Consider the following 16,906-nt stretch of genomic DNA (forward strand, 5'->3'; position numbering starts at 1 on the left):
AGGAATTTCATGCCCCACACTCACCAGTCACCAGTAGTCCTGGATAAAACATTAGTTCCAGTCAACAAGGATGGTGAGATCAGTCTAGTCCTGGACCCTTGCTTTGTGGAGTACTTCAGAACTTTATATTCTCTCATTTAAAAAATCTTCATGAATCCACTGGAAGAGATCCACTGGATCAGAGAGCATCAATATCAGTATGCTGATATACTCATTTCTGTATCTCTGACCCATCCATCCAAGTGAAATTGTCAAGGTTCTGCCTGAATCTCTGGAGACTGTAATAGTTTAGGCTGGGAAGAACACGCTTAAGCTGAGTCCTATCCACAATAATCTATGTCATTGTTCCTAAACTATCTTTTCTTCAAGCGAATATTTTTTGTGTGTGCATTGGATTTTTAAAAATGCAGTATAAATCACATTTCATTCTTCAGATAACAACAGGTAGCCCTTGCCTTACAACAGTTCATTTAGTGAACGTTCAAAGTTGCAACATCACTGAAAAAAATGACTACTTTTTTCACACTTACGACAATTGCAGCATCCCCATGGATACCTGATCAAAATTCAGACATTTGGCAACTAAGTCATATTTATGATGGTTGCAGTGTCATAGGGTCATTTAGATCACCTTCTGACAAGCAAAGACAATGGGGAAGCCAGATTCATATAACAACCATGTTGTTAACTTAAAAACTATAGTGATTCACTTAACAACTGGCAAGAAAGGTCATAAAATGGGGCAAAATTTTCTTAACAAATATTTTATTATTTATTTATTTATTAATCAAATTTCTATACCGCCCTACTCCCGAAGGACTCAGGGCGGTGAACAGCCAAGATAAAATACAGATAATACAAATATTAAAAAAACCCCTTAAAATTATTAAATATTTCGGCCGAAACACAGATTAAAACACCCAATTTATAAAATCACAAATTTAAAAAATTTAAAAGATGGGAGTTAGGCCAGGCCTAACTAACTTTCACTTAGCAACAGAAATTTTGGGCTCAATTGTGGTCGTAAATTGAGGATTACCTATATGAAAGTTAATTTTTTGACCAACTTTATTTAGAACCATATCGGGGATCTCATTTTATTTTATTTTATTTATTAATTTTTATGCCGTCCATCTCTCCTATAGGCAACTTTGTCATGTCAAACTTTTGCAGATCTTTTTATAACTAAAACTGCTTGTGATTATGTTATTCTTTATCTTTTTAGAAACAAAAGTGCCAGTAAATCACAGCCAAAAAGCTTATTGGAAAAGTTGCGCTGGGTAACTCTAGGTTACCACTATAACTGGAATACAAAGGTATGCAAGAGGGCAATAGAATCTCCTAAATGATGTGACTGCAAATTTCTTTTTTTTTTTCCTATGGATGGCACCAAGGACAACAATCAGACACCAGGGTTTTAAACCCAAAATATTCTAATGAGAAGGTAAACCTGAATTTAAAAAAAACATTGTTTATCAGCCAGCTACAGACAAGCTCACTCAGTGAGCTTTGAGCTTTTTATTGTCTGGTCTTCATAAAAACTGACCTGTTACCAGCCTTCTAAATACAAGATTCTGGGTTCTGCTAATGCAAAGAGGGAGTGATCTTATGGCATGTTACAAAAACTGATAATTATATATCTGTCTTAATTCATTTAAGCATTGTTGGCAAAAACATTAAAATATACATTAATTCAGTGATGCTTTGAAGTTGCTTGAAGTCACTGTTGAGAAAATAAGTTACGCTGCAAAATTGTTATTTCAGTTAAAAACATTTAACTAACCTTGTGAACTACTACAGAGAGAAATTGCTTCAATAATAGCACTTCGTATTTTAGAGAGTTGTTATACTTGAGTTTGCAGTAAAGAAATCTGATTATTTTCCTTCTATAATTTTGGCATGCTGGATTTTAAGTCAAATAGTAACCTAAAGTTCACTTTAGATTATTAAAAAGTAGCAACCTAAACTTCAATTTAAATTACTTTAAAATATTTCTTATATTGCTGGCTTTGTTATTTAAAAATTCTATTTGCAACTCCTTTGCTCTTTCTTCTAGAAATATTCAGCAGATAACTATACCCCTTTCCCATCTGATCTGGCTTTCCTGTCAAAGCAAGTGGCTAAATCTTGTGGATTTCCCAGCTTCCAAGCAGAAGCAGGGATCCTGAATTATTATCACTTTGATTCATCTTTAGGAATTCATGTGGATGAATCTGAACTGGACCTTTCTTCACCTCTTCTATCATTCAGGTAAGCAGTGCAAATTTTTTAAAATGTATATTTCACATATTTTTCTGACAGGCGCAGACCTACATTTCTGGAGATAATAACTAGATATACCAATGATGGTTTAAACCAGGAGTTTAGGGCCAAAGGATAGCTATAATATGTGAAAGCCAAAATAGTAGCATTTTATTTATTTCATTTTATCTTGATCTTTCTTTTCTCAATGGCACATCTTATTTGCCTCACATAATTTTATGAAATATCTTGATGAACTCTACCACTCAACCTATCTATTTACCTATAGGTCTCCAAGTTCTTTGAACTGGTGGGCACATTTGAGATTTTGAGGGGATATTAATTAATTTGTGGAATAGTTTGCTTCCAGAAGTTGTGGTGCTCCATCATTGGAGGTTTTTAAGAAGAAATTGGACAGCCAATTGTCTGGAATGTTGGACTAGAAGACCTCCAAAGTCCCCTCCAACTCCAATTCATACCATCCATCACTTATGTTAAGATCACTTGGTAGACCCTGCTCATGAACCCATCTATAGGCCTGCTGGCAATGTAAACACTAAGAATGGCCACTTAAAGAATACTGTCCAGGAGAAGGATGACTAGCTCCCACTCTGTCTAGATAGCTTAAGTAGTTTGCTCAGCTGAAATTTTACAAGGTAAAAACCAGTGTTAGGTTAAACTTTAATAATTAATTTAATTAAATAAACTGTAATTAATTGTTCAGCTAAATCTATATTTTCATTATTTTTCTTTAATAAATAATTCCAGTGAATTATGCTTCTTCTTTGTACTGGTGTAGTTAGAATATAAAAATAATAATAATATTTATCTGTTAAATCTGTTAGATTCAAAGTTTTGTTGGCCTTTCCAAAAACTATACTGTACAGGTTTGTTTTAGGGCTGATATAAGGTATACAAGTTTCAAGAGGTATTGTTTTGTAATTTCCTAAGTAAATTAATACTTTGTAAAAACAAGACCTAATTTGATATGTGTGGTTTCAATGTTCTGAATTATAACGAAGCTTTTGAATAGCTCACTAAAAGGAGAATATCCTTTTAAAAAGTATAAAGTTGTCCCATATATGTGTGTAGCTGTAGTTTTACTAACTCATCCTTCTTTTTTCTGTATTAACTTTCTAGTTTTGGACAATCATCCATATTTCTGCTGGGGGGATTGAAACGAGATGAAACCCCTGTGGCCCTGTTCACACATAGTGGAGACATTATGATAATGTCTGGTTTCAGCCGCCTACTGTATCACGCAGTTCCCAAGATTCTTCCCAATCTAGAAGGAAAGCCTTTGCCTTCTTCCTTAGAGCTACCACTCTCTGCTGACCTTCCTGCAGACTCTGTGATTGAGCCCTGCTCCGATGACGATTGGCAAACGTGTGCCAGATATTTGGAAGCATCCCGTATTAATATGACTGTGAGACAGGTATTAGCTGAAGATCAGAGCTTCTTGACTGAAACTAGGACAGAGAGCAAACAAAATGCCTTCTCCACAGACTATAATGAAAAATATACAGAAACAAAAACACACAAGCCTATTACCAACAAATGAGCCCATCTTTTTTTCATCATGACTTCAGGTGCACAAAAGCCAACACACAGCAGAAGAAATGGGATATGCCATTGAAAGAAAATTGATTGTGCAAATAAGTATGTATATGAACTTCACAGCCAAAGTATATGGCTCAGGTGAGGAAATCCAGTGCTGTTTCTGTCATGTTAAGATCACATAGCAAATCTATGTATTTTGATCTAAGTTATTTTGATGCTTTGCAGAAATCAACATTCCTTAGTCTATAAATACTTTCTTGTTATTTGCTTTGAGATATTAGAGAGGAGGCTTCAGTTAAAAAGCAGATTTGGGTAATCCAAAATGTGCCAGATGGTCAGTTTAGCTCTGAACTTCTCTGGCACAATTGGTTGTTCCCTTACTTTTGTGTGTTTGGAACCCTTCTGGGCCTCACTAGCACTCCCCTTTACCCAAATCTGCTTTTTAACTGAAGCCTCCTCTCTGATATCTCAAAGCAAATAACAAGAAAGTATTTATAGACTAAGGAGTGTTGATTTCTGCAAAGCATCAAAATAACCAATTAGCAGTTGCCTCCTCCAAGGTAGTCCATGATTTATGAAAGTCTTGTTCTGCATTGAACACACTGCCCTAGAATGTTCACCTGTACATCTGATGACTTATCTCATAGTGTTGGTCAATTGCCTTCATAGCATTGTTTCCTGCCTGAGCTACTAGCAATTGCATGAACACTTAAAGGGCTCTTCCAGCAAAAATGGAAATAATCCAGTTTTGGTCAGCCTTGGGTTCTAGCCACTCTCAAACATAGCTAGACCTGTGAATCTTCCTCCACCTCCATTCTATGTAATTTCACTGATAGCAGTGTGGTTTCAGCTCCCATATTCTTCTCTTCTGATTCTTCTTCCTATCTTACCTTTTTTACAGCTTCTACACAAGCTGTTTGAAAGTTTTCTACTTAAAAACTTAAATACCCAAACTATTATATATTGTTTTGGAAAAAAGTTTTTCGAGTGGTGAAGATGACAAGCACAACAACTATTACCAAGATAAGCAAGAAAGCATCTTTAAACCCTGCATCCACAACATCATCGCCTTCAAATCAGCGTTCAATAGAGAGCATGCTCGGACCGGAGAAATCAAGTTCAACATTGAATACAGAGCATGCATGTGACATTACTTATGATACAAGGGACAAGGACAAGGACACAGGAGTTGATAGCAAGGAACCATAAAGAGATAAAAAGAAATCATGAAGAGATTAAGAATGACATGGGAGAAATGGAAGGAGATATCAGAAGAATGGATGATAAAATAGGAAACATCCAACAACAAGCCATCACTAAGAATGAACAGAGAGTACAAACGATAGAAACAAAAATGTAATAAACAGGAAAAAAAATGGAAACAATGGAACGGAAATGTATGCTCGCCAGTAGGGACTTAGAGGAAACGATTGTCTTCTTAGAGATGGAAAAAGCATTCTTTTACTTAAGGTTCCAGAACATAGTGGAAGAAAAGGAAGAAGACCTAGGTGAGACCATGACAGAAATACTTGCAGACACATTACAGAAAAACAAACAGGACCTATGGAGAGACATAGATGAAGTGTACATAGTACACACACAAACTACGCAAGGAGACATAGATTACCAAAGGTAAGGTGAAGTTTACGAAAAAGGCAATAAGGGATGAAATACACAAAAAAACGAGGGAGGAACCTGTAATATATAAAGGAAAAGAAATACAAACCTTGAGACAAATACGTAGGAGAGTGAGAAACCAGAGAGGACACTACCAATTTTTATTAATTAGATATAATGTGATGTTCAAATGGCTTGTTCCGGAAAGCATTCTAATTACCTGGCAGGAGAAGAAGTTCAAAATTGACACTCTTGATAAAGCACATGAGTTCTTCGAGCACCATTTCACAGCCAAGGAAAATCAGGAGAGTAAAGAAGAGGTAGAGAGCAGCAATCAGGAAGAACATTAAGTAGAGGACAACGAGGTAGAATGAGAAGAAAGAAGGAAACAGGAAAAAGAATGAGTAAAACGAGAGGGTACAAGAGAAAAAATTCAGAGAGAGACAAGAAATACAAGAAAATTAAGAACAGTATATAAATAATGAAATGGAGGAGGAAATTTAAGATGCTTTCAATAAACATAAACGGACTAAACTCACCTGTGAAAAGAACACAAAAATTCACAAAGTTACAAAGATTGGATATGGACATTGTTTGTTTGCAGGAAGTACACATCAAGAAACAATATGGCAAACAACTAGAAAACCCCAAAATAGGGAAACTTTACGTAACATTAATGCACACACAAAAAAGAGGAATTGCAATATATATTAAGGAAAGATTAAAATCTAAACAAGTATATGCAGACGACGGAAGAATTCTAATGATAGAGATAGAAACAGATCAAAAACAAATACTGCTTACCACAATATATGCACCAAACAATAATCAAAATGAATTTTATAGAAAAGTACATAATAAAATAATGGAAATAGAATATGAAAATATATGCTTAATAGGAGATTTCAATGCGATGGTAGATATCAAAAAGGACTATAAAAGCAATAAAAGAAATAAGAAAAAGAAAGGAACATTACCAAATTCATTCTTTGAGATGACACAAGAATTGAACTTACAAGACGCATGGAGAGAAATAAACGTAAAAAATAATCAATACACATTCTATTCAAACCCACACCAATCATGGTCAAGGATTGATATCAGGATTAACCCCAGGATTAAAAAGAGAGATTGAAGAGGTAGACATAATGACCAATACTTGGGCAGATCACAACCCAATAAAAATGGCATGGAGAGGACAGAAGAAGAAGCGGAGATGGACAATGAACCAAGGCATACTAAAAGAAAGAATATATACAAATGATGGAAAAGGAATTGAAACTCTCTTTTTTTTGGTAAAAGTTTTTTTTTTTTTAAACATAAACATAAAATACATCTTTTAGAACGAAGCGTTGATCCTGTTATAAATTGGTACAATCAGTAATTCATCTTTAACAATATTTCATCTCCACTAATTATCATCTTGTAAGAATAATCATAATAAAAAAAAAGTAAAACAGAGAAAAAACCAGCTCTCAATTCACTCAAAAATAACTACCTTTCTATTTTTTCTCCTCAAACCTTAATTTCCAAATAACACAACTTGATATTTTAAACAATTGTTTCCCTAAATTCTATTTTATAATCACATTATCCAAAAACCCGTTACTTAAATCTTTAAATTCTAATTCAATATCTTTTCATTATCTTTTTATTTTACTATTACCTTAAACAGTATTTTAACAATTACTCACAACAAATCATCTTCGTTATTATTTATCTCAATATAATCATCCTAATTTAACCAATAATCCCAACGTATTTATCTTTAATTATTTATCACAGCACATCATCTTCATCTTAAATCATTTATTTTTACTGTTACTTCCAACAAAATCATCTTTATTTTTACTGTTAAGCCTAGTATAGTCATATTTATTTTTACTATTACTCCCAGCATCTGAATCTTACTATCACACCCAATATGGTCATTCTTGTTTTTGCTGTCAAACCCAGCAATCCTCTAAATTTTACTGTTAAGCCCAGTAGAATCACTTTATTTTTGCTGTCAATTCCAGCAAAATCATCAAAGTTTTACTGTTAAACCCAGTATAATCGTTCTTGTTTTGCTGTACATCCCAGCATAATACATCTCCACGATGCTCTTTCTATGTATTTCCCAACATCTTCTAATAATAATCAATTCCAACATATATCAATCTTGTTTTACTAGATCTGTGTTGCTTATTTTACCTTCCACCAGTACATTAGACATTTAATATTTAAATATATTCCATTCTCTATTTTAGTTACAATATAACATTGAGACATTTTACATCAAATATATCATCTTATATTCATATATGCTCTTATTCTTCCAAGAAGTACCATTTTTCCCCACCTTAACAATAATTTTAAATCATCTTGTTTTATCTTCCATCTGTGATATTCTATATATTCCTCCTGTTTGTATTCAGATTTTAAACATAGTATTTCCATTTAATCAAACTATTTTATATTATTATTTCACAATCAAGAATATTTTCTTTTTTCTCTTTCCCTTTCTGTCCATAGGTGCTCCATTTCAAGTTCAATATTACCAGGTTTAAAGCTCTATAAATCTTTTTAATTCTTTAGTTGCTTCTATTCCATGCAAATTCATCAGTTTTTCTTCTTTTATTGCTACGCCATTTGCCTTCTTTTATTCCTGCGCCCCTGCTCCGATTTTAAAAACTCCACTTTATTTCTTCTTTCTTTCATCAAATAAAACCACCCATAGACAGAATAGGAGTCTCCAAAACTCAAAGAAAGCCCCTTAATTATTTTCAGAGTAATCCAAACTAAACGACCAGTCACTTTATTTCTTTTTCAAACGGGAGGTAAATCTTCATGATCAACACTTTAACTTGGGCTCGGCATTCTCCATTTTGTTGCAATATGTAGCAATTTTTAGCAAGTCATTTAACTTTCTCTGCTTCTAAATTTTAAAGGCGTTAAGTCTTTTTTTCTTCTTTTCCTTTCTCCAAAAAAAAAATAATAATAATCAGATTTCAATTTTAAAAAAGTTTCTCCTAATTTCCAGCATGTCTCAATGTTCAATTATTCCAAATCAGTCTTAAAAAAAAAACAACCCTTAACGGGTCTTTGTTCCTGTTGTTATTTTGTTAACTTCATGCCCCACTAATCCACAGCTGCTATTTACAGCTAGGAGTCTTACAAGTAATAATCCATGCTCTATTGTTGTTTCTCGCCTGGGTTGGTGTCACTCACCCGGCTTCAAAGCACATCGTTCTCTTCTTCTCTCCTCCTGCACTATTCTTTACGGTTTGTCCCAGCTTCGTGGCAGCCGTCATGGCTGCCGCCCCCCCACTGCCGACTCACAGAGGGTTCTCTCCGACCTCCGAGGAACTTGCCTGTTCCTCTTGGTCATCCGAGGCGCCCCTCTTCTCCCCCCATCCCTGCAGGACGGGTTCGGTCCGAAGATCCATCGGCGGCGGTTCAGCAGCCGGGGTTTTCGCGGGACTCCTCAGCCCGCTATTTCCCCAACTGTTTCGCCGCGACGTCAAACCGGAAGTCAGGAATTGAAACTCTTCATCAAGGTAAACAGAAAAGAAGAAACATCACTACAAAACCAGTGGGATACAACAAAAGCATATATCTGAGGATTGACAATAGCATATGTGGCAAGAAGAAATAAGAAAAGAAAACAAAAGCAAGATACACTACAGGAAGAACTCAAAAGATTGGAATTAGACTTGCAGAAAGAATCCCAAAACAATAAAAGAAAAGAAAAAAGAGACTTAATAAAACATAAGCTCAACTTGACCACACAAGAAGAAATGGCACAAAAGGCAAAATGGCAAAACAATTTTTTTTCAAGCATACAAATAAACCGGGGCGATAGTTTGCTTACAAATTAAAAAAAGAAAAGGAGAAAAAATAATACATCAATTGCAAGACGAGAAGGGAGCTATACGCCATAGAAGGGAAGAAAAAAAGAATACAGTATTCTTCAAATTCTTCAAAAATTTATATCTTCCAGAAAATATACCAGAAGATATACCTAGATAGGATGAGCTTAATCAAAATTGCAGAGATGAAAAGAAAGATGTTAAATGGAACAATAACCATGATGGAACTATTTGAGGCAGTGAAGAAGCAAAAAAATAATAAAACACCGGGCCCAGATGGACTTCCCACAGAGCTATATAAAATTATACAGGCATTTGTGCCTGCCCTGGACCTGGAAGAATATGTTGCTGCTGTAGAAGAATATCTGCCAGGAGAGCTGCAATCTGTTCTGAACTGGTTTGAGGACAACTACATTCTGTAGGTCATCCAGGCAGGAGAAGATAAGGAAGACAAATTTACTTTTTAGCCCAAGCAGTCGGAATACAGCATTTTCAGGGGAGGGAAATACTTTGTGGACATGTGACAGACTTGACTTGGAGGAGAAAAAGTAGCTGAACTCTTGATACTCATTTGGTAGGGCAGGGAAGGTGTGTGGCAGGTAGGTCTTCGGAGCAGCTTGACAGCCATAGGTATGAGGCTTGCCTGCCCCCCCCCCCACTTAAAATAATTTCCTCTTGCACAGGTTTTTAATCTGGCAGTGTTTCCCCTCCCTTCCCGGTCACCTGCTCCCAACAGGAGGAGAACTCCAAAGCATGCCTGCAGTTTTTACAAAGGTAGCCTGAGACAGAATTAGCAGGGCAAACTTCTCAACCACAGAACACAAACAATGTCACACTTCTTCCCCAAGACTATGAGGTGTTCCTTTCCAGCTGCTTAAGTGGGACAGAAAGCACTCTATATAGCATTGCATTACAGCATTATGCGAGGAGTTGCAGTTAACATTTACATAATATACAGGAAGGTCTGAAGAGGTGAATATTTGTCCTGGCCATAATTACATGAATTATGAACTGCAAACAAGGAAACAAGAGTAAAGGGGAAAAAAGTACTGGATCACTAATATATTTCAGAAGTAAATACATATTTCTGTTTTTCTTGGTCTTACATACAGTAGTGAATTAGCAATTGGGAAATAATGAATGTAATGAATCTCTTAATTCTAAAAATAGATTTACAGAGGATGGTTACTTCTGACCTAATTGTGACCACTGGGATTTGAGACTTTCTCTGTTTTAAAACTGTGCATACATGCACAATAGGACGCAAATACAAGAAAACTTAAAATCATAAGAAAAAACCCACAAAATCTCAAGAATCGAATGAAATATTTAATATTCAACCCAGTATTTCTAGCCTATAATAACATTTTTAAGGTATAAAATACACTAAATATATTTTATGTTTAATAAACATGCAGAATGTTATCCCCTCCCTGGTTTGTCTGACTTGTCCTGTGGCGGCAATTTACCTTCCTGTCAATTGTCCCATCATCTGGCTCAGTAGAGGCTGATGTTTCTTCTGTTGGCAGGGGGAAGTGCCTCTTCGCCTCCTTGTTTAGTCCTAATTGTCCCCCAGGTGAGTAGTCCCTGTGTCTAGTTGGCCAGGACTTGTCCCACACTCAGTTGGCAAAGATAACGCGGCTGCAGTGACCTGGCCTCAGCGAGTTGTCCCATTCTGAAATATAATTGGCCACTGGATGATGACCCTGTTTCAACTCCTGTAGTCACCTATTTGCCGTTTGGAATTTAATGGGTTCTTCGAACATATTCTTCAGCTACACACAAAATCGCACAAAATTATCCAGGAGCGGGCTGGGCTGTGTGAGGAATGGAATTGCCCACTGCACTACTGACCGTGTCAGCAAGCTGATGCTAAAGCCCTTGTCCTGACCTGTTTCAAAGTTCTCAGGCCACAGGCTCATAAATAGCTGACACTGCTCAAACAATGCTGAGAACCTAGCCAATGTTTTACAAACTTGTCTGCAACAGACACGGGGCATTTGCAGCAATGACATGCTGGTCTGGAAGTCTGTAACTGGGCCAGATGTGAGGACAGGAGAGCCACTTGAGCATGTTGTGCATTGGTGGCATGGTAATGAACTGACTGGAGACAAATTGTCCCCCAAGTGTCCTGTTCCAGACCACACACACAGGCACAAGCAGTTTAAGGGCTTTATTTAAACACCACCAGCCCCTAATGTCATTCCCCCTAGTCCTTTTGCAATAAACTTGCCTACAAACCGCCCCCACAAAGTTTGTGTGTCTTGCCAACCTCCATTGTGCCTGTGTCCTTTCAGCCCTGCACATCCTGGGATCTGGTGGAGGAGGCCGTTCAACTGGTTGCAGCTGCTTTCCTTCTCCACCCTTCACTTCTGACTGGGTCACCAAACCCTTGTGGTGCAGCTGTATCTCTCCCCTTTCTTCTTCAGCTAGGCACTCATCTGATTGTTCTCCTGACAGCCCCTCTGAGGTTCCTAGGCTCTCCTCTTTCTCATTTGCTCTCTGGTTGGGGACCCCCGTGTCTTCCTGACACGCCTCCATACCCACTTCCAAAGCCCCTGGAGTCAGCTCTTCCTCGTCATCTGAGCTAGTGCCAGGGGAAGCCATCAACTTCACTCAAGCAAATGAAATGCTCAAAGGAGATAAGAGACTGGCAAGGAAAGCCCCATGGCATGTAAGCTCAGCACCGCTGGTAGTATGCACCTCCCGTCAGTCTTCTTACACACAACCATCTTCTCCTTTAGCCAGCCTGTTCCATTGGCCAGCAGAAGAGAAAGCACATTCATCCATGCCCTCCATCCAACTCTTACTCACAGTGAGGATAGTAACTATGTCTTCAGATGCAGTCCCACCCAGGCTCCCACCCTGATAGTGGGCTGTTCAATCACTTGCCTTCCTCTAGTAGTGCCCTTATAGTCCTCAGTGTCAGCACCAGTGGGTTGTTTCCAGCCTCTTGGCCATCAACCTCCACTTGCGATCTCACACCTCAGTTCTATCACTTTTGTTGCTACTGCTGTTGAAACCCCCAGGTCCAGTTGCCGGCTGTTACTTCGGCCCTTTTGCTTTCACCAGCTATGCAGCTCCACTGTTGCTGTTCCTTGTCTTCTGGTTCCCCTCTGGAATCGGCTTCAAGTTTTCTGGTTCCACTCTGGTCTCCCTGCTGGCTCGCTACCACCACCCTCCTTCTCATGGAGCTCCATACAACTGCAGCCAGTTCTGGCCCTGGTCCTAGCCCTAGCAGAGGCCCTGGCTTCAAACCCAAACCACCACCAAATCCACACCTAAATCCACACCTGCATCCTCGCCTCCGTTGCTGTGCCAAACTCACTGCCATCACTGTCTCCGGGACAAACTTTGACTTTGCCATTGCTACTCAACCAATCCCTTCCACATTTAGGCAGGGTTATCAGGTTACACGGGTACCAGCTAGGGCAGAGGTGTCAAACTCGCAATGACACGCCGTCATGTGACATATTGCAACTTTTCCCCCCTTCACCAAAATGGTGGGCATGAGTAGTGTGTGACACATCCGTCCCGCGGGCCACGAGTTTTGACACCCCTGAGCTAGGGGAAGAAGAGGTGCGCTAGAGAGGAGAAGGAAGTGTTAAAAGAATATTGTTGCAAAGTACATATTGCAACAGAGGGTCCACCTGAGGGATCAGAGATTTTAGTAATTGGCTCATTGTTTTTGTTTCCCATTTCAGTTTTTCCCCCCATTTCCCTTGCTCCTGCCAAACTCGTGCCCTCCATCAATCACTCACAACTGTTTCTCATTGTTTCTCCATTCTTTGTGCTACTCCATGCCATCTACCATCTTCCTCATGCTTTGCATGATCTTTTGTTTCTCTCACCCCCCACCCCACCCCCAGACTATTAGATATCTTAGCAAACTTCTGGTAGCTGGTCTGTTAGATTCAGTAGTTTGGCAAGCACCTCCTCCCTCTCTCACACCCACTGCCCATGTACTGTAACTGCCATCTTAACACAAATAGTCCTGGGGCATAGTGTGACAGCATTCATTTTTTAACTGGATGTGCATTCTTTTGCAAGTGTGGTAATCGATAGAAAAAAACAGGACAGTGGATGCTTTTAAGCTATTTACTATGTACACTGAAGTTATTTACAGCAAGTATTTACCACAAGTATGTACATCACAATACTGGTGTTTACCCAGTGTTGGATTTCCTCCTACCTCTCTCTCCCAGAGATAATCCCCCTCTATCTCTCTATCCTCCACTTTTGAGCTTGACAAGAGAGAGCATAAAAAGAAAGGAGTGGGCTGGAATTTTAGTTTAGGTTGCTCAGAGTGGCTTGACCTCGTGGAACCACTCAGCTGAACACCTATTGCTGCTTCTTTGGGGGGGGAAACTCTCTTGGTCTTCTACCCAGTCCTTCCCCAGAAACCGGGCCTCCTTCATCAACAGCCTCCCCTCTTCGACCTTGGGTAAGGCCAAGGTCTTTCTTTCCTGTTCTTGGGCCTGGGGTAGACTTCTTGTCTTTCAGTCTTCTTTTCTCTTCTTCCAGGGAAGCCACTTGTGTACTGTTCTTTTCCCTTTCCAACTAAGAAACAACTGCTTTGCCCACTTAATTTATCTCTTGAAATCTCTTCTCCAGCCCGTCTATTTTGTACAGATTTTTCTCTCCTCTCTTCATTCTAATTTTTAGGTTAGACTAGCAGCATGTCCCCCCCAGCAACTGTGGAGGTGGGTGTTCCCTCAGAACTTTAGTCCTCAACATCTATATCCCTGGCAGGACCAATGAGACGTCTTGATTTTTCATCAGAGCAGCTCTAGCTAATGGCCAGGTCAGCTCATACCTTGGGACAGCACACCTGCCCATCCTTCAGCGTCAAAACTGACCTTTAACCCCCTTTTACTCTGATGGCTGGCTCAAACCAATAGAGAACTAAGCAAAGCGAGTCGGTAAAACCCATATGTCACCAACAGCCTATAAATTTAATAATAATCAAACCTCTTGAGGCACTTTGCTCACTGCATATGACTACATCGACTTCCCTGAATGCTAATTCTTGAATGTTGGCTTTCCTGGAGCCATGCTGTGCTGACTGGAGAAATGCTGTAAGATTTTCAATATATGTAATCTATTAAATGATATCAAGGATTCATTTTGTGAGCAGGATGGGCTCTTTTATTTAAAACATCTTCCATTCTTGGAGCAAAATAATTAGAAATTATCTGGTGATTTTTCTTTTCAAAATGTCCTTTTCTTCTCCTTGTCTATGAATACTAAAACAGCCCTGTTCCATCAGCATCAGGCCATTTAGCTGCATACATAATGCAATCTTCTCAGCCTGTTTCCTTTAGGAGGAGATTGAAGAGAATGACTTTACAAATGGGAACAATGAAGTTGTAGAAGAAGCACCCAATAGAAAATTAATCAGTGACTATCTCTGTTGCCCAAAAGGTAAATATATTGAAACAAATAAGGACAACAGTCTTTTGTGCCCATCTATTTTAGTATCCTGGCTTTCTTATCTAGCTTTTAATGCAGTTTTAATTGCCAGAGTGAATGCTCTATCCCAGAGGTATTTTGCTATACTTCTCCCATGAATAAGCTTACTCTATTTTAAATTAAAGATCTATATCTAACTTGAAAAACAGTTTCCATCATCACCTCTCTCTTTATCCTCACCTTAGTTATTTTGCTGTATTGCTTAAACTCTTTTGTGCAAAACTCTCACTCTTTTCTCCGTTCTCTATTTAGCTATGCTATTTAGCTGTTCTTTACAGAAAAGAGGGCATCTACTCAGCTTTTCTGGGTTACAATATAAGTAATCTGTGCCCAGCATTTTTCCATTATTCAGCAATAGTATGGTTTTGTCTTTTGTATCTCTTCCTCTGTAACTTGTACAGTTATTGATTCCCAAATAATTTTCCCAGGAATTATTGATACTGTTTCCAAGTGTCAGCTTCTTAGTTGTTTAGACAGGGGAAATTATTCCAGACAAAGATTGAACCATATTTCTATTTTCTTGGTTATAATTATTGTAATTGTTGAGTATTCTCAACAAGAGCCATGGTGGCGCAGTGATCAGAATGCCGCATTGCAAGCTAATTCTGCTGACCGCCAGGAGTTCAGTCCAGACTGGCTCAAGGTTGACTCAGCCTTCCATCCTTCTGAGGTTGGTAAAATGAGGACCCAGATTGTTGGGGGCAATATGCTGACTCTGTAAACCGCTTAGAAAGGACTGGAAAGCACTATGAAGGGATATACAAGTCGAAATGCTATTGCTAATCTGTATGATAGGGATTACTATAGTAAGCACTTTACTGTGTTCAATCTAGTCTGTGTAATAGCAGTTTTTCCATATAATCCAGATTTTTGGGGGGAGGGGAATTGTCCTTGTGGCACATAATAAGGATGTCTTAGCTGATCACACTATTGAATCCCCATTCATTGTTGTACCCTCTTTTATTGCATATCGACCACATTGTTGTAAATTCTGTTACTACCGTGTTTCCCTGAAAATAAGACCCTGTCTTATATTTTTTTGAACCCTGAAATAAGTGGTTGGCCTTATTACCATGCGCTCAAAAGCCTGATTGGGCTTACTATCAGGGGATGTCTTATTTTGAGGGAAACTGGGTATTTATTTAATAAGATAATCTTCAGTTTTGGATTATTGGACAAATTATGGTAAAATCAAAATTATGGTAAAACCAAGTTCTCTAGAAAAGGCTCTAATGCTGGGAAAAGTGAATGTAAAGAGAAGAAAAGGATGACCATCACCAATGAGAGCCTTTTGGGAACCTTGACATGGATAAAATCTATCTGTGTGGTTATTAGGAGTCAAAAGTGACAATGTCATAAAATCAATTAATCAATGAATCAAAACAGGAACTAGAAGTGCTCCTAAAGTCTTTAATGGAAAGTTGCAATCTATGGATGTTAAGGATTAGTTAGGCTCATCTAACTACAGAAGCGAGCTGTGGGGATATCCTTCCTCTCTACCACAAATAAAAGTTCTATATTCAGATCACTTTATTTTAGGTGTGTTTATTTGCCTGATTTTCAATTATTGTATTTCTACTGTATTTTGCAATTGTATCAAGGAATTTGCCTGATTTTTTTAATCAGAAATTTACTGCCTTTTATACTAATTATATTAGTATAAATTATATTATATATTATATTCTTAAGTTTACCATTAGATTTTTGGGTCTTTCCATTTTCGGTATTCCATAGAATACTATGGAAGATGAAGTTAGCAATGCTAATTGCATTTTTATCAGTGCCAATGCCTTATTTTAATCTGCTCTAATTGCTTGAGCATTTGGCCATCCCAAACCTTTCCTTCTGTTTGATAAAATGTATTTTATATCACAAGATAAAGGGATTTGTTTTTATCTCTTGAAAAAAAGACCGTACCATCTGAAAACTGCAGATACTCCTCTACTGGCAGCCAGGCTTGCCCACTTGGTTCCCTCTTACAATATGTGAAAAGCATTTTTGTCTCTTTTAGAAAGAGATTGTTGTTAGGTGCCCCATGTCAAGTTGATTGGAGGCTTGCCTTATAAATGATATTTTGCTGTTTCTAATGCAATCCTTCCATCCCATGGTTGTTCCTGGTATAACAACCACATTATAGCTAATGGAAGCTTTCAAATGTGATATTT

General features: G+C 38.0%; 1 protein-coding gene across 1 annotated transcript in view; it reads left to right on the forward strand.

Moving 5' to 3' along the window:
- The window catches only part of ALKBH1 (alkB homolog 1, histone H2A dioxygenase), a 13,949-nt gene extending 5,482 nt beyond the window's left edge, over positions 1–8,467 (forward strand). Inside the window, exons 4-6 of the mRNA XM_034418229.2 lie at positions 1,226–1,316; positions 2,057–2,250; positions 3,382–8,467. Coding sequence (XP_034274120.2) covers positions 1,226–1,316; positions 2,057–2,250; positions 3,382–3,802 — 706 coding nt within the window. The 3' untranslated portion in view covers positions 3,803–8,467. The remainder of the gene's footprint in view (positions 1–1,225; positions 1,317–2,056; positions 2,251–3,381) is intronic.
- The last annotated feature ends 8,439 nt before the right edge of the window (positions 8,468–16,906 follow it).

The sequence above is a fragment of the Pantherophis guttatus genome, chromosome 1 (assembly GCF_059756535.1).
Source record: "Pantherophis guttatus breed Tessera chromosome 1, ASM5975653v1, whole genome shotgun sequence".
Lineage (NCBI taxonomy): Eukaryota > Metazoa > Chordata > Lepidosauria > Squamata > Colubridae > Pantherophis > Pantherophis guttatus.